Below are 21738 nucleotides of genomic sequence, written 5' to 3' on the forward strand. Positions count from 1 at the left end.
AACTTGCATCAAAAGAACTTCCGTGAGTTGCGCACCGTATGATTGACTTTTCTTGCGCGCAAAACAACAACGCGCGCTATCCGCGCCCTGCAACCCGCTGAAAGTTTCAGGTGACGCTGTGAGCCGCGCCGCCTGTCGGCGGCGACATGAAGTGCGTCACGCTCCGCCGCTCAGTGAGCGCACTATAAACTTCTAGAACACTGTAGTGCTGCTCTAAACGCGATGCAACGTTGGGGTGAAGAAATAGTTCTTTCATAAATCTTCATGTACACCTTTTAATTTGATTGAAAAATTATACTTTTTTAATAAGAAAGTTTAACAGAAAGGAATCTGCCGATAAAGTTAGGTGAACTTGAGATTACTTTGCTACACGACTTTTCTAGCGCGGATGAATACATCGCCACGCTTTTACACGTGGAATCGGTTGCTGCCGTGGCTACTTGCCGGCGTCAACAAATCATGGCCCTGAAAGTGTACTTAGTTTCTTGTTTGTTCGCGTTTTGCGTGTTATTACCGTACGTACGGGGCGGTGGGGAAACGCTAGTTCTACTAGACAACCTCGCCATCAAAGAGACGCACTCGATATTCTTCAAATCATTGCAAGGTAAGGAGTTGCTCCACCGCCGTGTTCAAAACCGCTCTTGAAGAGGGGACGTGTTGACGTGCACACCCACGATATAAGCGAAAAAACGTTGTAACCGTCCTCGAATGCTGTGTTTTCTTGGCGCAGATCGAGGTTTTAAGCTTACCTTCAAGTCCGCCGACGACCCGTCTTTATCGCTCAAGAAGTATGGAGAATATCTCTACAAGCACTTGATCCTCTTCTCCCCTTCGGTCGAAGGTAGGCGAACGCCGGTAGTTCACTTTGTGCGCTAGCCATACCTCGTTGTGCTTACCACGGCGGCCTTACTCGTTTTTATTGCCCAGAATTTGGAGGCACCATCAACGTCCAAGCACTAACCGAGTTTGTTGACGATGGAGGCAACATTTTGGCTGCTGCTAGTTCCAGTGTCGGTACGTCGGTTTTGATCGCAACTTGTTTGCAAATCGTTCGCCCTCGTAATTGACGTGGATACACATCTTTTTCTTATTACTATAATTCCCGTTAGGTGACGTCATTCGTGAACTGGCCAATGAGTGCGGCTTCGAAATTGACGAGGAGGGCAGCTACGTGATTGACCATCTCAACTACGACGTGTCTGATGAAGGCAAGGTAAGGTGGCGTGGCTATAATTTCATTCGTAGTGCTGATACTGTTAATTCTGTGTGTCCAATTACGTGCCAGAAGCTTCGGCTAAACCGTTATGTTGCTTTTTAGCGTTCAAGGTGCAAGCTAGCTTAAGCATGGTTGACTGCAATGCAGTGCTTGTTGCTAGAAATCGTTAGAGTATCGTGTGCAGACATCAAGAAATACATAGCTGCAATTTGTAGGCCTCATGTCTACTAATACTTACCAGTAAAACTTACCAGCTTTGCAAATTGCACCGAACATTGTCTCGTCTTGTGCAACGTTCGCAGCACACGACCATTGTCGCGGACCCCGAAAACCTGCTGGATGCGCCCACGGTCATCGGCAGCAAGAACATTCCGCCCTTGCTGTTCAAGGGTGTAGGGTGCGTTGAAGCGTTCAAGAATGATTGTATTATGCAAAGTGCAGTTCCTTCGGTGAATTTGAGTAGCTTCGTTCACACGTTGAAACATTTGTCTTATGCAGTATCATCTCGGATCAGGAGAACCCCCTCGTTCTGGAGGTGCTGACCGCGTCGTCAACAGCCTACAGCAGCAACCCAGACAACAAGATCACTGAGGTAGGCACATGCACAACATGACTGCACTCTGCTGTTAACGGCATCGCACAGTCATTGATGGAGTCTCTGTCGTTGCAGTATCCTCACGCTGTTGGCAAGAACACTCTGCTCATCTCTGCACTGCAAGCAAGGAACAATGCTCGCGTGGTGTTCTCCGGATCCATGGACTTCTTCAGCGACAAGTATTTCTCATCCCCTGTCCAGAAGGCCGCTCCGGGCTCTAAGAAGTACGTTAGAAATGCGTCCTTTATTTAGAAACTTCATAAAAAATTTTGGCTTTCTGAAAATCTGTGTGGAGCTAAAAGGGCTGTCCCAGCTGTAAAATTCTGTATTTCGTGCTGTTGTGTCCAACCTCCGTGCTGGTTGCTAAACGTTTTTCCTTTGGCACAAGCTCTCCCAAAAGACTGTAACAATTAGCAAGCCATTGTCCTTTCTGATCACTTGGAGGTTTACGCTGATGTGTGTTTAATTGTACGTGCCTGGCAGTAGCATTATGTATGGCTGTGTGGATCTGAAAAAAACCTGACTGAGAGATTTTATTGAAAGCTCTGATTTTCAGCACGGAGCGAGCAACTTGGCACTCTTATCCCTTAACGTGCATTTCTCATGATATCTCTAAGCTGAACCACATGGCGATGCGAGTGCTAATGGGTCATTAGGAAAGTTTATCTGCTGAAGGGAATGCTTCTGCTAAATGCTGAACGATGCTAGATAGTGATGTGTCTGACTTTGAATTACGCAGGCACGCAGTGTCCGGAAACCAGGCCTTGGCTGTCGCCCTGTCGCAGTGGGTCTTCAAGGAGAAGGGTGTGCTCAGGGCACAGAACATCAAGCACTACAAGAAGGGAGAGAAGAACGCACCGGATGCATACACTGTCATGGACGATGTTGTAAGTTTGTCATTGCTTTCATTTACATTACAGTCTTCGTGTTTGTCTTTTTAACCAGAGTACCATGTGTTCTCAATCTATATTACTGTTATTACTGTTATTATAACTTTTATTGTCATTGTTGTAGCTATGTTAGTGCATGTTATGCTAGGCATCAGTTTCAGATTATCGATTCCAGAGTGTCTAATTCCAAATCGACATAAAGTCTTTATGCCAGATCTGAAGATGAGATGGTGTACTCTCCTTAGTTATTTAATAGCCTGGTTTACTTACTTTCTGTGTACTCTTCATTTGTTCAGACATTGCCTGTAGTTCTCGAATGCCATGGAGTGCTTTTCGCGGGCACGTTGTATCTGACGCAATGAATTGTTTCACGACAGGTGTACAGCATCGAGATTGAGATCCTGAAGGGTGACAAGTGGGTGCCGTTCGAGGCCAGTGACCTGCAGCTCGAGTTTGTTCGCATCGATCCGTTTGTGCGAACCAAGCTCCAGAAGAAGGGTGAGGAGCACTGACTACTTGGCAGAACACTCTAGCAATTGATACGGATCAGAAACACCATATTGGCACTGCTAAGATGCCTCAGGTTTCGTGAGAGCTTGTAACTTTATCGCTGAAGGCGTGTTAGCTAGCCTAAATGAATTCGTTGTGTGTTGTCAAGAGACTGTTTATGCCTACTGCAGGATGAAGGCCTCTGCCAGTGATTTTTTAATTGCCTAACAGTTAACCTAACTGACACGAGAGTAGAATTTCCTGTGTGTAAGTTACCTTAACCTTTCTTCTAAGTGCAGCCCTAACCTAAACCAACATGTCCAATCTTTTGAGGTTTATGAGGCAAGCACGGTCTTGCTGCTTCGACTTTGGCACCAATTTTGCTTCTGCTCTGGTTCAAACTGCACCTATGTTTAATTAAATAAGCGTCTTTCTTTACAATTTCATTACTTAGTGTTATTTGCATATTGCTGTTGCTAAACACATTAACAATGTGAATTGTTAACGTGTTCGTGCCTCTTGACTAACAGTGTTCTCTTCTTACTGCCTTTTAGGCCAGAAATACGAAGCCCAGTTCAAGGTACCAGATGTTTATGGAGTTTACCAGTTTAAGGTAGACTACAACCGCATCGGATACACGCATCTGTACACATCCACTCAGGTAAGACATCCATGGCCAATATTATCATCTTTTTTTAGTCTTGTGACCTTCGATGACATGTGCTATCTATTTGTGTCTTGTTTGTCAAGTTAGCTATTCTATCTTGATGTCTAACAATGACAAGTCTCTTGATTTGTTCCCCTTCTTTGTTCAAGTTAACTATTGGCTGCGCACTCTTGTCTCGCATAAACAAGTGTGACACCACGGCATTTTACGTGAAGATCTTTGTGAAGTACATGTGCATAAATCATTCTAAAAAGACAGGGCGTGCAAACACGGACACAAGAAAGAAGTGAGGACACCACAAACGCCGACTAACAACTGAAGAGACGCACAACGGCGGAAAAGAAAGAAGGCACGAAAACTTATCTGCGCATGATGTGCAGATAAGTTTTCGTGCCTTCTTTCTTTTCCGCCATTGTGCGTCTCTTCAGTTGTTAGTCGGCGTTTGTGGTGTCCTCACTTCTTTCTTGTGTCCGTGTTTGCACGCCCTGTCTTTTTAGAATGAACACGTACCAACTAGCTCAGCTCTCTGTTATTCTAAGCATAAATCATGCCGCCATAATGGGACTTGCAGATTCAGCAGTCATTGTCAGGGCGGGCAGGCAGGCTTTGGATCATATTGCTTAGGTAATAGATGTTCTGTATAAACGGAGAGTTAGTTGCACTACATGCCTTAAATTATTATTATTGTTGTTGTTATTATTATTGTTGTTGTTGTTATTATTCATTTAGTGGAAGGTAACATTATAAGCTAAAATTTGACAGCAGGAGCTTTCAATGTCTATTGGAAGGGCGATGTATTTTTTGAGGCAATTATTTCTTGCAGCTTTCAAGCACTGCTGTTAAAGTGCACTGAAGGCTGCTGTCGACGTACGCATTCTATTTTAGCCAAGAGGCAACGCTGTCTTTCGTTTGGCAGGACCTGAGACAAAGCCAGTTTGCGAAGCTGGCGTACGTGACCGTGGATGACCGTCTCATTTCAGGTTTCCGTACGGCCGCTCCAGCACACGCAGTACGAGCGCTTCATCCCTTCTGCCTACCCGTACTACCTGAGCGCCTTCTCCATGATGGTCGGAGTGTTCCTGCTCAGCTGCGTTTTCCTCCACCACAAAGACACGCCCAAAAGCAAGGCCGAGTGATGCAACCCGATGCCGCGACATTCACCTCATCCGCGCGTCGCACCAGGTTTTATTTCTACGCCATTGTCTCATTACACAAGTCACCACGTGCGTCCTTGCTCCGAACCAGCGATACGCGCCAGCAAAGAAGAGCAAGCCTGGAAGCACTCCTTCTCCTGCCTAAAAGTTGCAGTGTGTGAATGGTCATTGAAGACAGTGGGACATAGTTTTTTTTTTCTGTTACTTTTTTGGTTCTGCGTTTGAATGCTGTGTTGAGTGTGAGGCTTCAAGACATTGTTGTGGGTTTCCTTTTTTTTCCAATAAAATGTAAAATAAGGTACGTTGGAGCTGTTTTTCTTCGTAGCAAGTCATGAAGCTGCAATGTGTACTGTGTATCGATGACAAGCCTTTCTTTTTCCTCAGAGGTTGAAAGTTGTCGCACTTAATGCGAGGGAGTTGCCTAACTGCAAAAAACAGACGCTAAGAACAGAAACGACAGGACAGGTTCCAAATTCTAGCCTAGCTTATCTAGGACAAAAATATAGCTTTTTAAACATAGCATACAGTCCTCATGATTGCTGCAAACGCAGTCACTCCATAGAATGAAGCATCAATGAACTATATGACTAGCGCATATTAACTGAAAAGTTTGGTTGGAAAAAAGCAGTTCTGTATCGTCCATCCAGTCGTGTTCCTTGTGTCCATTTTTCGGTATAACCTAATTTCATGAATGACTTGACAACTACGTAGCTCTAACCAAGATTCTGCTTAAGTGCAACTTAGCAGAGAAATCTAAACTAGTTTCTCCTTACTTTTCTGACTAAAATTTTTTGGTATAGTAGTATCATTGTATCGCTTCCACAACACTGCAAGTGTTCCACAATGCAGAAATTCAGTCAGATGCACTATAATTAAAACAATTTCTTTATTGCGTTTTAATACAGTTTTGAATATCGGTAAAACATTAAAAGCAAGCAGGTTTTGTTAAGCAGAGCTGCTTGTAACAAAAACGTTCCGAACTGATGAGCACACGTCTTCGGCCACATGTCGAGATGTTTGCAAGTCTTGACAATTCTAAGAGTGATGGTGCAACAATGCCTCACTAGAATGGGCTTGGACAAGGATAGGACCAAGGCAGGAGTAGAGAGGTCTTTCTGAACGTCACCGGAACAACTGACAATTGGGCACAGCTTGGCTCCAATCAATAAAATGAAAACATGAACAAATTAAAAACCGAAGAGTTTTCAAAAAATTAAACTAAATATGTAAAACTTCTGAAATTCATGTGAAAAATAGCCACATGCTGTGAATGGCCTCTAATATCATAAATTGGATCAAAGTTGGGTGATGGTAGTGGGCATAGATTGCACATGGAACTTCTGATGCTGCTAGCACTGTCTTCTGTCTGTTAAGCAGTCTGTTAAGGGGGTCCCATTAAACATTGCTCTGCTGGATGTGACTTGGCTCCAGGCAGCAGAGCAACACATTACTGGGGAGAGAAAACGCTTGAAGTAATGAATTCTACTCTTCCATGTCAAATGACTGCGAGCCGTCTATCCCTTCCAAGCTAGCAAAGTCTGAATCCTCCTCCTGACTCATCTCCAAGCTCTGGGAAATGGAAGACAGTGTGTCCTCAAAGGTGAGGTCCTGCGTGTTTGAAAGTGACTCAAAGTCGCTGTCTTCAGAGTCAACTACATAGCCGTTACATGGCTTTGGCTGGGTTTCGTCTGTGTTCGCTGGCACGGCTTGTGCGTTTTTGTCGGCTGCCGTGCTGGTGCTTCCCTTTGACTGTGTTCCGTTAATGCGCATCAGGGCAGCTTGAAGATTAACCTCGGCTCCTTTGCGAGGACCAGCTTTGACACCAGTCCCACTGTTCTCTGCTGTCTTGGCCTTTGGTGCTGCCTCGATTGTTTTGCTGGAACTAGCTTTTGGGTTCGGGTGTGCCGGTGAAGCTTGCAGTTTTGTCTCTGCTGAGATGCTGGCGTTTTCCCTCGGCTGAGTTCCGTTCAGCGGTGAAGCACTTTTTGAAAGCTTTGCTTCCGTTTTGGAGGTTACTTCTCTCGTTGGAACCTTGAAAGCAGACTTCTTTGTGGGAGGTGCTTTTGGTGGCACCATCTCGTTGTGCGGTGCACGGTTTGGCTTGGATGCAGTTTTCCCCTTCTTTGCCAGAGCTTCGCTTTGGGCGATGGCTGACGGTGGCTTGTGATTCTCTTTGTTTGTGGTTACAGCCGCACCCTTCACTTTGTTGACTTGTTCGCACTTGCCGGTTTCAGGACTGCAGCTCTTCTTCTGGACCCCTGCTGGGGTGTCTTCGCTGTTCTTCGACTCAACGAGCTCAACCTCGCTGATGCTGGGTGGCTTGTAAGTGGAAGTGCTGACCTTCAAGGAAGTCTCGGCACCTGTAGCCCCTAATGAAACCTTGCTCGACTGTTCGGCTCGGTGACTTGATTGTATTCCCATTTCTGCCAGAAGCGTCACGTGAACCTCCATCTCGCTGTCGGCTGTTGGCAATGGCTGTTCGGCAATGGCTGCTGCAGACGCTATCCCTGATTTGTCGAGTTCTGGCTGCTGCGGCTGGCTCATACCATTTGAGCCACAGCCGGGTACCTTCACATACTCTTCAATGGGAAGCGTATCCAGTGGAGGCTCTAAATCCATGGGATCACATGGTAGTTGCAGTTGGTAGCTGCGACTCTGACCAGCCTTGTTCAGAGCACCAAACATTGGATTGTAGTCAGTTTTCACGTCATCATCCAGGAATTCAATCAAAGAATTGACATCATAGCACTCGTTCCTAGTCTCCATGCTGTCAAATGACGGAATAGAGAGGACAAATCCTGCCTCTGTGGAGTCCCGTGTCTTGAGTTCTGATGCTTTGTGTGAGGGCATGAGTGGCTTGGCATTACTAGCCTCAGGCACAGTCAGTGACTCGTGACTGTCTGATTCAGCTTGCATGGCGGCGTTATCTACAGGAGCGCAAGTAGTCTCAGTGTCTGTTTGTAGCTTCACATTGTCACTGTCTGTCACGTTGGGTGGACGCACCCTGGCACTAACTGCTGAACCCTGGTCTTTCTCAACACGATTTTGAAGGGTGGATGCTTTGAATGCAGGTTTTGGTTTCTTGGTTGTCTGCAAGAAAGCTGTAGCTCCCTGTGAATCTGGGCTTTCGTGATCAGTTGACAATGTAAACACAGACTCCTCAGAAGAAGCTCCAATGTCTTCTTTATCAGTTCTGCGTTCTGCCTGGTTCTGGGACACTGTCATGCCTGCATCCTGTGCAATGTCTTTGGGCTTGCTCGATGCAGTTGTCTGCTTTGGATTTGTAGAGGCAGTTGTTGTGTTCTTGTTTGTATTGGATCTTTTTTCATGAGTTTGTGCTTGTTTAGCTTCGTCGATCATTCTTTTGGACAGAATCGCAGACAGCTTGCCCCTCGCTGGTTGCTTTAAAGTACACTTTGCAGGTGCTGCCAGCTTTGCAGAGGCTTTCTTGTTACCCTCAGGCTCTTTCTTTTCGTGCTTGCGCTCCAATGCTGAAAGAACATTCCTGGATGTCAGAATCTGCATGTCTATGTACAATTGATGTCTACCTACTTTAAGGGGGCACAAAAGAGAAACACTAATGAGCTCATACTGATTAGGAGTTGTTTCAAACCTCTATTTGTTAATCAGGTAATAACAGGTTTACTAGATAAAATGTATGCTTAACTGGTAATGTTCTTTCACTTCACATAAACACTCACATGCTGGTATGCATCATTAAGACTATAGGGGCAAAAGGCAAGAACACCTGTATGCTTAGATTTAGGTGCATATTAAAGAACTCAAATTTGTTAGAATTATTCCAGAATGCTCCACCATGGCATGCCTCATGTGGTGGTTTTGGCGCATAAAACCCTATCATTTTTTAGTATAGTGGTTTATGCGTCACATCAGAAATTTCAAAGTATTTCCTTGCGTTTGAGCTGTTGTACCATAGAAGTACTTAAAACCTACCCTTCGGCTCCCTTAGAATGCAATGAAGCCTTTGACCTAGGTATAGAAAATTAACTAGGTAAGTATAACGTTAAAGACCATGATGTCTAGGTGAGCTGGTGCCACTTCCACCCAGCTTTCATTTGTGGGTCTTTTTGTGTGAGCATTAGAATGACAGTGCTCACGGCATCAAAACTTTTGGTGCAACAACTGGCATCCGCAATTGTTTGAACCACGTCATGTCGCTACGAATCTGGTTGCTATAATTAATGTGGGCACTGACGTAAGCTTTGTATGATAAGCTTTATTGAGTTCAAAGGCGTCGATTTAAAAGATCAGATCGATCCGGAGGGCTCTGATGTAAGTGTTCGAGTCAAAATTATGCTGATATGCCACGAACATAAGACGGTGAAAACGAAAGTATGCGCATCACTTAGTCCTATGTTTTTGCGCTTCAATACGCGAGCAGCAGGGGTGTAGGCGGAAATTTTTTTCGGGGGGTGGGGGGGGGGTCTCCTTGATCTGAAGTGGGGGCCGGGCAGGCTGATGTGATCGAGTGTCATTTTGTGCTCTGTATGTCATGGCAAAAAAAATTTATGGGAAGGGGGGGGGTCTTGGGCCCGGTGTGCCACCCCCTGGCTACGCTACTGGCGAGCACTGTGAAGTACTCACAGATTGAAACTCAAAAATTTAGGGCTAAGTAAGGCACATACTTTTGTTTTCAGCGTCTACAGTTCATGTCATATCAGCATAATTTTGATTCAAACACTTACATCAGAGCCTTTAGCGGCCAGGTTTGCAGCAACATGACATGGTTATCACGAGCAATTGCTCATAGCAGTTGTTATACTAAAAAAAGGCCAGTGTTGTGTTTAAGCTGCGACGAAGCCCCCCTGATCAGCACAGTCACCCCTGAAGAAGAGACCAAGCCAGTCTCGAAACGTCGGGTTTCCTCCAAGAATTTGTGGCTGGAGGTATTTCAACTTAACTCTGGTAAAACGTGTATAGTACTATTAGTTTATGTGAAGCCAGTCATATTTACTCGCAAGTTGCTAGAACTGGCTAATATTGACTGTCTAGTAATATTTGTTAATGCATTTCTCTCACATTTACTGCTATATTACCACTAGATTTTTCTAGCTCATCAGATCTCATGTTACAGCCTTTGTTGGTATTGTACATACAAGGGTAAATTAGGTTGCTAGTGCAACTCAAACTGTTTCTCCTCTTTAGTATCCCCTTTAAAAATTCTATGAACACCATGCCGACCTTATATTTCTGCCATAATAACAATTTTATCTTGCATTCACTAAACAAGCTTAAAAGAAATGAGATCGTGGTTGAATTTGTGGACATGCTTGTATGAGAGAGAACCAAGCTGTATTGGCAGCTTTTTTTGCTTTTTTTTTTCACACCCTCACCTTTTTTCGAGCTTGTCTTTGGTTTCTCTTGGCTCGAATCTGCAGGCTGGCCACTTTCTGCGTGAACATTCTTGCGTGGCCTCCCTCTAGGTCGTTTGACAGCTGCACAACGTTAGCGGTGAGTCGGAAGAGCAGCGTAAAAGACTGGGGTGCATAATTAATTAGAATGAAACCGGAGCACAATTTCACAGTTTGTGATTCCACAAAATGAAGAAGAAGCTTGACTGCAGTTTGGTTATGCTTAATGCACATTCAGCAAGTAATTATGAGTCGTGCAGTGTCGTGGCATGTAATAAATTCCTTACCTTCTCTCATCTTGGCAAGATGTTGACAAAATATACTAGTAAGTGTAGTCTTTGCTGTGTTTAATAGCATTAACCATTAGTGATTTTAGGCAGACAGCAAGTTTCAAGAGAATTGAATGAGCAATTAGGAGTGCTTGCAGTTATCAGGCGTTACCCATTTCTTTACATTACCTTCATTTGCTTGTGAGGAAACTGAATCTGTGCTGGCAAGTGCGGACAATGGATCTGCTTTTCGTGGTCTACCACGTGGAGCTGTTTTTCCTGCATTGGTAAATGGACATATTAATTATTTCACGAACCTTTCTCAGTAGAAATTTTTTTTGTATCTCCTGGATGTTACAGAAAGTTGTATAACAATTGTCAACTTTCTTTTATACCATGCAGACTGTGGCATATAGCTCACAATTTCTTAGATATATTACTCAGAATATTTGAAGAAGCAGATGTTATTCATGCAATAAACTTGCATTAGCTCCATCCAGTATTCTATTAAATTGGCTCTCAACTAAGCACTATTACTGCAGTTTCAGAATTTGAACACGATACTGGCGAAGCCATGTTAGCTTTGCAGAAGTTGCGAGAATCTCGCCACTTTTGAGATGTTTACTTGAAAACAAAAGAATTCTACAGGCCAGATCATGGACAGCACTACAACTTAAAATATTCCCATAAAGGCACGCTTTAAGCAAGTTCGGGAGCAGACCGAGCGAAACGCCAAGCTACTCCATGGCGCGTTTTTGAGAAGCGCTTGTCGAGGCTGTCATTATTCTAGGATTACTGCTAAATATAGACATGGCTTCATTATTTCTCCAGCTTTGATTTTAAAAGTGCAGTTTCTAAAGTGAGCAATTAAATTTAACAGAGTACTGCAATTCATGTCCACCTCGTAGAGTCATTCTTATGGAAAGGTGAGATTGTGCCACCTACTAAATGAACAACTGTTTGAACAATGCTTAAGAAAGATAATGTAATGAAGAGGGTGTTGCAGTTGAAGACAGGCATTTTTGATCCACAAGTTCACGAAGGTTGATCTTCTTCGTGATTATCTTTTTGCATATCGGATGGACAGGAGATGCCTAGAGAATTGTCATGCGATTCAGGTACAGTGAAAGAGTCAATGTAAGGATATATTTATTTTAACTTTAACACGCACAAGCTGTTGTGAGTGAGCATGAAATGGTTCGGAAGGAAAGCGCATGTCAACCTTCAAAAGGAAAAACTTTGAAATAGTATGCAGACTTGTGCAAAGGCCGCCGGCAGCCCGAAATTTATAGCCGTGAACAAAGATCGAAGAAAAGGTATCACAATTGACATATCCCATGTAGCGTCAACACACACACACACGCACACACACACAGTGAATTAAGAAGTTAATGCCCCTCGCCTTGTTTGATGGTTTCTTTTGTTTGCTTCGAAGGTGGTTGCTCAGCCTGCACATTTTCTTGACGGTTCGTGTGCGACTGTGCCCATGGGCGTTTCATTCCTGTGAAACATTTGTGTTAAGTAAGTTGAGCCAGCATAGTGGTACAGTGGTTACGGTACTCAGCTGCTGACACAAATGTCGTGGGTTCAATCCCAGCAGCGGCAGTTGCATTTTCAATGCAGGTGAAAATTCCAGAGGTCGTCTATGTGCTTAGATTTAGGTGCACAATTAAGTAATTCCAGGTGGCTGAAATTTCTGGAGCCCTCCACTACGGTGTGCCTCATAATCATATCATGGGCTTGGCATGTAAAACCCCAGCAATCTTTATTATGATTATATTTAAGTAAGTTGAGCAAGAGGACCATTCTTCGAGTTGTGCTGGTCAGTTGCTTCATTTTCTCTGCTGTGTCCAGTGTTGCTTGCACACTTTTACAGCGGAGTTGTTAAGCTTTTCGTTATGCTGTGTGGAGACACCAGAAAACTATCATCATCATGAACCAGCACACGTTCTCTTCGTCGTCGTCTCCTTCGTCTTCTGCTTCGCTCCCAGAGCACGTGCGCCTATTCATCCGATGTGGGATGCAGTAATACCGATGGGCAAGAGAAAGAGTACAGAGAGAGAGAGAGATAAAGAAAGGGAAGAAAGAGATAATAAGATAGAAGGCGAGAGAATAACTACAGAGAGAGAGAAGGAGAAAGAAACGGAAGAGAGAAAAAGATAGACATAGAAACAGACACAATAAAGACATAGCCATGCATAGTATAGTATAGCAAGATGTGGGAAAGGGAAGTGAGGGTGAGGAGGAAGGAACGAGGTGGGCAATGCTACCAGCTCTGCTGCTTCCTCAGTCTTTGCACCACTAGTGCATAGCTGCGCCAATTTTTTTTTTATGCTTGCCGAGTTGGTAATTTAGAAGAATGGACTGTTGGGCGAGTTGGTATTTCATTATGAGGGGATGAGGGGAAAGTATAGGGGATGTTATTGTTCGGTCCCTGCCGGCAGCAAGTTATCTTTTCGTCCACTTTACTTTCTTCACATTCATATCCTAATTACTACAAACAACGTTCGCTATACTTTCCTTGGCTTTATTGTCTGTTAGTTCTCATTAACATTGTGTCTAACAGAGAAAAAGGAGCCTTTAGTCATCTTACAACCTGAATATGCCACTTACCTCAACTAAAATATCATGTACCAGCGTTTTATCTCTAATTCGCATGCCCATTTTTCTGTCTCATTGTTTTTCTTTCCATCACTTGTTGCATGCTCCAGCTAACGTCATGCTAAGCACAGCGCACCATCAGCTTTGCATGCTCGTGTCGTACCTTGTCTTGGTTTTGCAAGTATTGCACCTTTGCTGGGCTGTGTATCTGGTACGGGGTTCTTGCGTGGTCTCCCACGGGGACGCTTCTCTGCAAAAGCACATACCGGGAACTCACTCCAGCACTTTTAGTTATCTTCGCGAAGTTTCGGTCTCATCTGATTGTTATAGTATGTAGTAAACTTATTCTTGTGCACAATGCTCATATAGTAGCTACAAGATGATCATCCTAAATGTAGAAGGTGACCTTATGTTGGTGCACGATTGCTTAGATGCTTGTTTACCAAAAAGTGCTGCATAAACAACTACTGTTGATATAAATCGCACCTTTGGGAGCTTTGACCAAGTTCTTTCGCGTGCCTCGATAGTTGTTCAGGAAGCAGTAGCTCTTGATGCGCTCCTGCAGTGATAACGACAACACAACATTTTCATTAAAAAAAAAACGAGACTTTCGGTTTGTGATGTATACTACTTTACTGCACTTCTAAGCCTCTAGAAGGCAAGCTTTAATGCTGCTGTTGCTATTTGTAAAAATTCCTCGTAAGCAATCAACAATGTAAGCCTTTTTTGTAGAGACATGTTTAACTTTATTGCATTTGACAGCTACTTAATTTGTATAGCAGTGTATTGGTAGCCCATGATTCACTGACATTTCAAATTGCACATAGCTGTGGATATGTTGGTCAAGTGGCTTATGCTTCAAGATGGCGATGGTTGCACTTTCAAATGCTGCTGCAGAACTAGTGCCTAGTCCGAAGTGTGGTTATGAATGGATGTTGTCATAAGTAGAGGCCGAATTTTTAGGTATTAAAAACGAGCGTTTTAGGCGCCGTAAAGAGGCAGGCAAAACAACGTTTTAGGGGCCAAAAATAGGCAGGCAAAACACGTTTTAGGTCTCTAACGTCGTAAATGTAGACACTAAATTTTAACAGCGAATCTGTTAAGCTATCGGTAACTTGTGCTCTGTTCAGCAAAAGTCCACAGGTGGTATATATATATATATGCGCCACAGGAATTGGGTATGCCCCACTACCGAGTACAGCAGGTGCCGCTAAAGGAAAAACTCTGCTCGGCCAATTGGGGCATGTGAAGGACGTGAAAGAGAGAGACAAAAATAAAGGGAAATAAAGACATAAAAAGATTAAAGATAGAGAAAGACATAGAAACAGATAGAAGGAAACAAAGTAATAGAAAAAAGAGAGAGGAGGAAAAAGAAATAGCCAAAGAGATAGAAATAAAAGAAAGAAATAGAAAGAAACAGATACAAAAAAAGAGATACAAGAAATGGAGAGAAAGAAAAAAAAGATAAGTATGAAAGAAAAAAAATAAAGAGAAACAAGGAAGGCTGCAGCCAGCTACACTCTTCCTACAGGCTTGGCACCACTTGTGCAAAGCTGCCATAATTTTCTTTACATAAATGCAAATTATTTCAAAACAAAGACGTGCGCGACCTGTACATACGACAGGAAAGCAAAAAATGGCATTGTTTTGATGGCACAAAGGTGCCATAGTCGAACATATATCCACGCAATTGTCCTTTTTCCCGCACAGTTCGCAGAATACGGTCTCTCCTTTTATTCTGTAGCATATGGCGAGTCAAGTGTCCACTGTGGTATCAACACTCTCCTGGGTCTCTTTCTTTTCGGCATGGCTAAGAAGTGCAGAGCAGGAGCAGACAGCCAGACCGCTAAAAGACCAGAAGGAAGGGACGCCTCGTATTGGCCGGGTGTAATCGCATAGGGTCAATTTCTATCCTGTTTAAGAATTAAATTACAAACAAGGCAAAAGCCGCATGCACATCATATTTTTTTTCTTTTGCTGTTCACTCTCCTTTCTCCTGACAGCTCCCCACAGTTTCGCATTTGCCAACCATTCGCGCCATGTCAGCACAGCAGCGTATAGTGGCCGGTGCGTCCCATTTCACAGCTGCTATAGTGGTTGTCTTTCGGAAGTTGGTTGAACTAGAGGACTCGGTAGAAGCCTATAGAGTTCTGAACAGTAAACGCTGCCTGCTAACATTAATAACAGTCTCAAACTGCACTCGAAAACGAAATTTGAGGTTAAGTAGGGTTCATATAGGTGCCAATTTTGGAAATAGGCGTTTATAGGCACTAATAGGCAAAAACGCCAAAAAATAGGCATTTATAGGCACTATAAAAACACTATAAAGGCCCTTCTTAATCCCTAATTCATGCTCATATATCAAAATAGGGCGACAGGAATGCAAGGAACAAAATAGGCATTTGCCTAAAATCCGGTCTCTAGTCGTGAGTGTGTCATAAACAACCTTACCGGCACCGGCATCTTGAGTGCTACTTCAGCTGTCACCACTGCAGCATCGAACATCTTTCTGTAGTAGCCAGGAATCTGATGGCAAGCAAGAAGATTACTGTTCACTTGAAAACTCTAGAACCGACGATGATAATGCTATTAATTTTTTAGTGTGACAAATGGTCTGGACGGCTTCGGATGACATTTCTAAAACTTGAGTTTTAAACTTCGAAGTTCAGATCTTGTTTTTTTCTTTAAATCACAACAGGCACAGTCAGATTTCAAGCAGGCTTTCAGGAAAACAGCATCACGCATGGATGCTGGCTGTAATGAGAAGTGGAGCTAGTGCACCAGATTGGCCTGTGAAACTGGCATGAAAACATCGTGGCACGAGCACAGTTTCATTCAGTAAATGCTCATTCGTGCTTCCACATACAGATAAAAATGGCAGAAAAAAGCATAACAATACTGGCTGACAAAATCAGTGGAGTTATGCAACCATATACTAAACGCATGTTTTAAGAAAAATAGAAGCCTTAATGATTTATTAGGCTGCACAGGCAGTCAGCACGGTGAAGAGCGAGTTGTTCTTTAAAATATGGCAGTGTTTAGAGAATGCTACAGAATTCTTTGTTGCTTTGTTTTCCAGCAAGCCATACGATTGCTGCATTCAGTGCGAGTGGGCAAAGTCGCGCTTGGTGGCGCGACATCGCTTGCCTTGTTCCCTGAAGGTCCGTCATGGTTGTGTGCCTGTCGAAAGGGCATACAGAACCTATCTCGAACCCATGCCCGTGTGACATTTTGATCCAGGAAGATCACATGATAGCTTGTCTGCAACAGATCAGAATGAGGAGGTTAGCAAAGCAACAATGACTTAGTGGACAACGATATATACAGCCTGTGTATATATAGAAGTTGTCCTCATTATAGCATGTGTATACATAGAAGCCTTCCTCATTAATACCGGCGGATCCCACGCATTTTGTGAATCGGTTTCATGCGAAGCAGTTTGTGAGTAGTTGCCTACTCTGTATTTTTTGGCTTTAAACCAAGCATTACGAGGTGGATCAATGTGCCATGTTTGTGTAAATAGAGCAGTTGTGTGCCTATCGTGGGCTTCCCAGGCATGTCGACTGCACTGGCTTTTAAAGGGTAGCTTATGGCCCGAAGTAACGGCACCACTTACATTAGAGTACAGAAGTCAGTTTTATAGAAACGAAGTGAATGATACAATGTGATTATGTGCATGTCGTACGTAGCGTTCGTCAGCGTATTCCTTCTTAGTAAAGGTGTTGCCAGTCTCAGCCAACGAAGGCTTTGCTGGTGATGTGAACACAGCTCAAAGTGGCAAACTTGATGGCAAACTTGATGCACTAATTTCTTGAGGGCAACAAATTCGATAAAACAATTATGCAATTCTTCCATTATCATATTCCAAAATGCCAACTATTCTGACTGTGCAGATATGCAGTTCTTTCCTTTCAGGTGCCAATTTTTCGTCTTTGAATTTATTGGCAGGTCCCAGTTTATATGAGTCATTTTAAAAAACGGACTTGTGTATATGAATATGTAGAACGAAGTCTCAGCTATCGCGTAGCTGAAAGGGGACCTCCCGTTGGAAGATGTACATATTATACACAAAGTATATACAGCATGATGGAAATCGGCAGTATGGTCGTACATAATAAGAAAGAATAAAACAAAAAATATGAGTAATGGTACAATTGTATGTAGTGTAAAGCATAATGAAATTTTCTGCAAACTGAAGGAGGTGAGGGGCACAATTTGCAAAAACAAAAAGAATAAATAGAGAAAAAAGAAGAAAAAGTGGCTCATTTGATATATGGAGAAACTGTTACCCAGTAAGAAAGTAAGGAATGCTTTCTTGAAGTTGCCTAATGGTGAATGTGGCTTGACTTTTAGGGGGAGGCTGTTTTAAAAGCATAAGGCTGTGACGTAGCTTGATATTCGTAACTTGCATGTACTAACGGTAATATGCTAACAAATTGTCGTGTGCAGACAATCTTGTGTATGATTTAAGTTTGATAGAGTAGCCCTTGAAGATACCCTTGAAACTTAATTCAGGTGCCATATTTTGTTCACCAGGTTATTGCACTACAGTTTCCAAATGATGAATGTCAATGTGCAGTCACGGTCGCAGATTTTTTAATTACATCATTTCGATGCCGTGAGTAATATCGGTAAAGCTGTGCCCTCACCGGTAGGCCATGGTCGTGTTCCCTCCATTCGTAGACTCCCAAGTCTGGATCGTCGTCAACCATGGCAGGCCACCTAGAAATAATGACGCAAAGGAACTTGGTTACCCTCCACATGATTAAAGAGACACTGAAGAGAAGAACCGCGTTGGTATAGACTGCCCTTTCACAATACCAAAATCCCCACTATTGCTGCAGGAAGATGCCTAACAAGACAGAAAGCTTGTAAGAATAAAACACAAGTAGCGCTGCTTTGAGGTTTCTAGATCAACTCACTGTGAAGTAGTCTACAGTACCTACAGGGTCCCAGAAGAATGTTTCTCCCAAAGTAATTCTCTTGCATATGTTTTTTTTTAATTTGTTAAAGGTGACGAAGATAAAAGAAAATTTATCTGTCCCCTTACTTGACAGAAATGCCTCGCTTTACGGTATAAACAATTAAGAAAGTTATTTCACCAGTGCCTTTTCTTTGCAATCTGTTTGTTGACTTTCCATGATCGCCATGAGAAATGTGTTAGCGGATTATCTGTAGCATCAAATTAAAAGAACACTGAGGAGAAAAATTATTTTGCTCATATCAGTGAATGTAAATTACCCTTCCACAATACCATAAAAGCTACTCTTGCCACCGGGAGATGGTTGGTAAGCCACAAAAAGACTGTGCCCCATCGACGTCATCTTGTTTGGCAACTGTCAATCATTTCAATTCTCCATCTTGGTGCATCTCTAATGGCCCATCATCTTCACAGGGGCATGTATATGCTGAACGTGCCTTTCAGCTATGTTCATCGAGAATAATAGAAACTCGCAGTTCATTAAAAAGTTGCCTTTGGAAACAGTTAATGCATCTGACTTTAGGGGAGGCAGTGCAATCAGTGCATTACAGAGGCAGTGCAAAACAAGGTGAGGTGCCTCCGATCCTGGGGACAGTGCAAAATCAGGTTAGATGCAGAAAGCTTTGGAGGCACGGGGCAGGATCAGTACATCGACTGAGAATAAAAAGAATGTGGCTTTCGCCTTCGAGTCGTCTTAGGTGAATGCGTAAGGGACCCTGTGAGGTTTTTGCTTTATAGTCCTATAGATTAAAATCTATCAGTTTTATTAGTGTATTAGGTCTATCTGACTATAGTCTAATAACACAATACAGTTTATCAGGTCTATTTGTTTTGTGATCCAATAGAACAAAAGCAATAAAAAGCATTAGAATAAATTCAAACCCAGATATGTCGAATCTGAAGGAAATCACAAAAATGTTCTGTATATCGGTAATTTGATATACAAAATATTTCAAGGAGATTTATAACTGATATGCACAATAATTCGTTTACTGAAGCCTCCTTTGTTGCACAACAATCTTACCATGGATAAGTGTTCACTTTGGCCCAGACTATTGAACCAACGAAGTACTTTGCTTCTAGCAAGTCATCTTCAGGTGGACTGTCTTCCTCCGCTTCACAGCTGTTGCGGTTCAGATCTGCAAAAATGCATTGAAGATACAGTGTCGTGTAAAGAGCCATGTAAAAGAGCCTCCACATCCTATTGTACCCTTTCATATACTGGTGCTATCACACTGATAACTTTTGTTGGCAGCAACTAGCCATGGTGGCTAGTTGCGATTATGCATTGGACAACAGAGCTTAGGTGAACACCAGAATTAGTATTCCCTAACTCCACGTACATGATCACTGTGTTTTGTGTGTGGCTTGCATTGCCATTCGAATATACATTCCAACCAACTAGCCCAGTATCAGTGGCATTATAATGTTGTTTCACTTGTTCAGAATTTAGGTCCTCAGGTCTGGATCACTTCATTGCTGTTTGATGAAGTCATCAACAGTGATGAGTCCCAGAAAGGTGTCTTTGTCAAAATCATCATGGAGCAGTGGGTAAACGTGCGTGAGACAAGTAGTCAGCATCAGAATGCTTTTGACCGGACTTGTAAACCATGGTGACGTCAAATTCCTGAAGTCTGAGGCACCATTGCACGAGGTGACCTGAAGGGTCCTTCAGATTTGCTAGCCAACACCCAAATGTCACGTGGTCGTGATGTTGAATAAGGCGGCAGTCGGTGTGTTCAAGACGAAATTCTTTATTCCGGCGAACTTGTGCCCAGGAAATGAAAAGTTAAAGTACAAGCAATATGCGCTATGCACTGACAGTGGCAAGCACTGTCATCGCTAATTTGATCAGCACTAAGGCACGTCGGCATTTATACGTGTAGCATCTAAGATTCCAGGCTTATCATTGGTGGCAGTGTTGGTTCCAGAATAAACTTCACAGTTTGCGTTGTGCGCTCAAGCTTATCAGAGCAATCTAAAATAATCGGGAATGCTTGACATTCCGGCAAAGTGCACGCAACACATGTAATGGGTCCAGTTACATGAAACTAGAAGAAACGCGCATGGCATTATATTTGGGTTCTATAGTACGCGTTCATGTTTGTACAATATTTGTGACAGAAATGCAATGGCTGTTTTGCGGTCCTGTTTCTCATGCAAGCCTCTCATTCACGCAAGCTTCTCATTAATTCCCCATTTCTCTCGTCTATCCTTGTCCCACTCTGCACCTCAGTCCATCAACCGTAGTGGTAGTCAAGTGGTTATAGCGTCTGCCTCCAATGTGTGAGGTATTGGGTTCGATTCTGGTTTTTACAATTGGGAAAGAGGCACCCCATCCTGCAACTTGATGGTAAGAAGGTACTCATTCATCGGGAAGGTGACCTCTCCTTTCCACACCCTTCTTTCGCTCCCCTTTCCCCCCTCTCCCATGAAGCTGCGCTGTGCTCTCTGACGGGTTGCAGAAATACACTTCTTTGCTCTCCTCAAACCACTACTCAGTCAGTCAATCACACAGAAGGCCAATTTTCAACTAGCATCTCACTCTCTAATAAATGCAGTGTTGTTGGCATTCTTTGTAATCATTTGTTTTCGTAGACCTCATAGATACGTACCACTGTTCATGGAGCAGTACCACTTCTCAGGTAGCTCACTGGGGTCGATGACGTCGGCCACGTACCGCCACTTGTTGCAGTTTGGGTGGTCGCACTGCACCCACACTCCCTCGACAGTGTTGATCCTGGCTTCAAGTAGCTCTTTCATCTCTTGGATAGAGTCAAGGCTATCGCTTGCGTCTTGGGTCGCTTCCTCTGTTTGATTCTCTGCATGGAGACAAAAACGTAGATCCGTACAAGAAACATTCTTTTAACGTGACCCCCTATACGGTTAATAAAGTAGCTGACTGGGCTAGTTGGTTGTACATACTTAAGATAAACAGTGCAAAAAAGCACGGCGATGGAAAGTGGTGGGGGCCAATGGGGGGCAGGCGACAATTGCGGGAGGGGGCTGCGCCTCCCCTCCCCCCGTGCCCCTAGAGTTACTGTATATGCTACCTTTAAAAAGTAGCATATACAGTAACTCCCCGTGCTCCTTCCTGGAGTCGCTCCTGGCTGTGAGCCTGTACATATAATAATGTAATATTTTACCATCGTTGTAGATGAGCCTCTTAGGCTTAAGCGTCCCTTTCGCGGATGCTGCGCGGTTCTTTTTCTTCACAGGGGCTCCTGGTGCCGGAGGGAGGATCCTGCGGGTAGAACGTCTCTGCGGCGTCGTTTGTCCGGTATCGCCGTCTCCTCTACCATGTTTGAAGAAACAAAATGCCAGAAAACAGTTGCATTAAACTAGATTGCAATTACGGTTGCCGACTCTTTTGTAGTAAACTCAACAGACTCAACAAAGAAAGTACAGGACTTGCCTCATGTTGGACTCCTGCGTTGGAGCGTTGTCGTCCGAGTTTTGTATGAACGAGTTACAGCATACAATTTATAGGTAAATAAGTGCGTC

General features: G+C 43.4%; 2 protein-coding genes across 2 annotated transcripts; one reads left to right on the forward strand and one right to left on the reverse strand.

The window, feature by feature from the left end:
• The first annotated feature begins 341 nt into the window (after positions 1-341).
• On the forward strand, positions 342-5310 carry LOC119389850 (dolichyl-diphosphooligosaccharide--protein glycosyltransferase 48 kDa subunit). The gene is made up of 11 exons (XM_037657250.2): positions 342-604; positions 731-841; positions 928-1014; positions 1110-1213; positions 1519-1613; positions 1715-1808; positions 1887-2035; positions 2551-2698; positions 3079-3199; positions 3745-3851; positions 4838-5310. The coding sequence occupies exons 1-11, from the start codon at positions 460-462 to the stop codon at positions 4991-4993; spliced, it is 1317 nt and encodes a 438-aa protein (XP_037513178.1). The 5' UTR covers positions 342-459; the 3' UTR covers positions 4994-5310.
• A 602-nt stretch (positions 5311-5912) lies between these two features.
• Positions 5913-21654, reverse strand: LOC119391163 (uncharacterized). The gene is made up of 12 exons (XM_049415173.1): positions 21650-21654; positions 21381-21529; positions 20850-21056; positions 19259-19373; positions 17903-17975; positions 16321-16514; positions 15995-16007; positions 15705-15779; positions 13740-13812; positions 13417-13503; positions 12055-12153; positions 5913-8502 (listed from the first exon to the last, which is right to left on the reverse strand). The coding sequence occupies exons 1-12, from the start codon at positions 21652-21654 to the stop codon at positions 6494-6496; spliced, it is 3099 nt and encodes a 1032-aa protein (XP_049271130.1). The 3' UTR covers positions 5913-6493.
• Between the last annotated feature and the right edge of the window lie 84 nt (positions 21655-21738).

The sequence above is a fragment of the Rhipicephalus sanguineus genome, chromosome 4 (assembly GCF_013339695.2).
Source record: "Rhipicephalus sanguineus isolate Rsan-2018 chromosome 4, BIME_Rsan_1.4, whole genome shotgun sequence".
NCBI classification, from domain to species: Eukaryota; Metazoa; Arthropoda; class Arachnida; order Ixodida; family Ixodidae; genus Rhipicephalus; species Rhipicephalus sanguineus.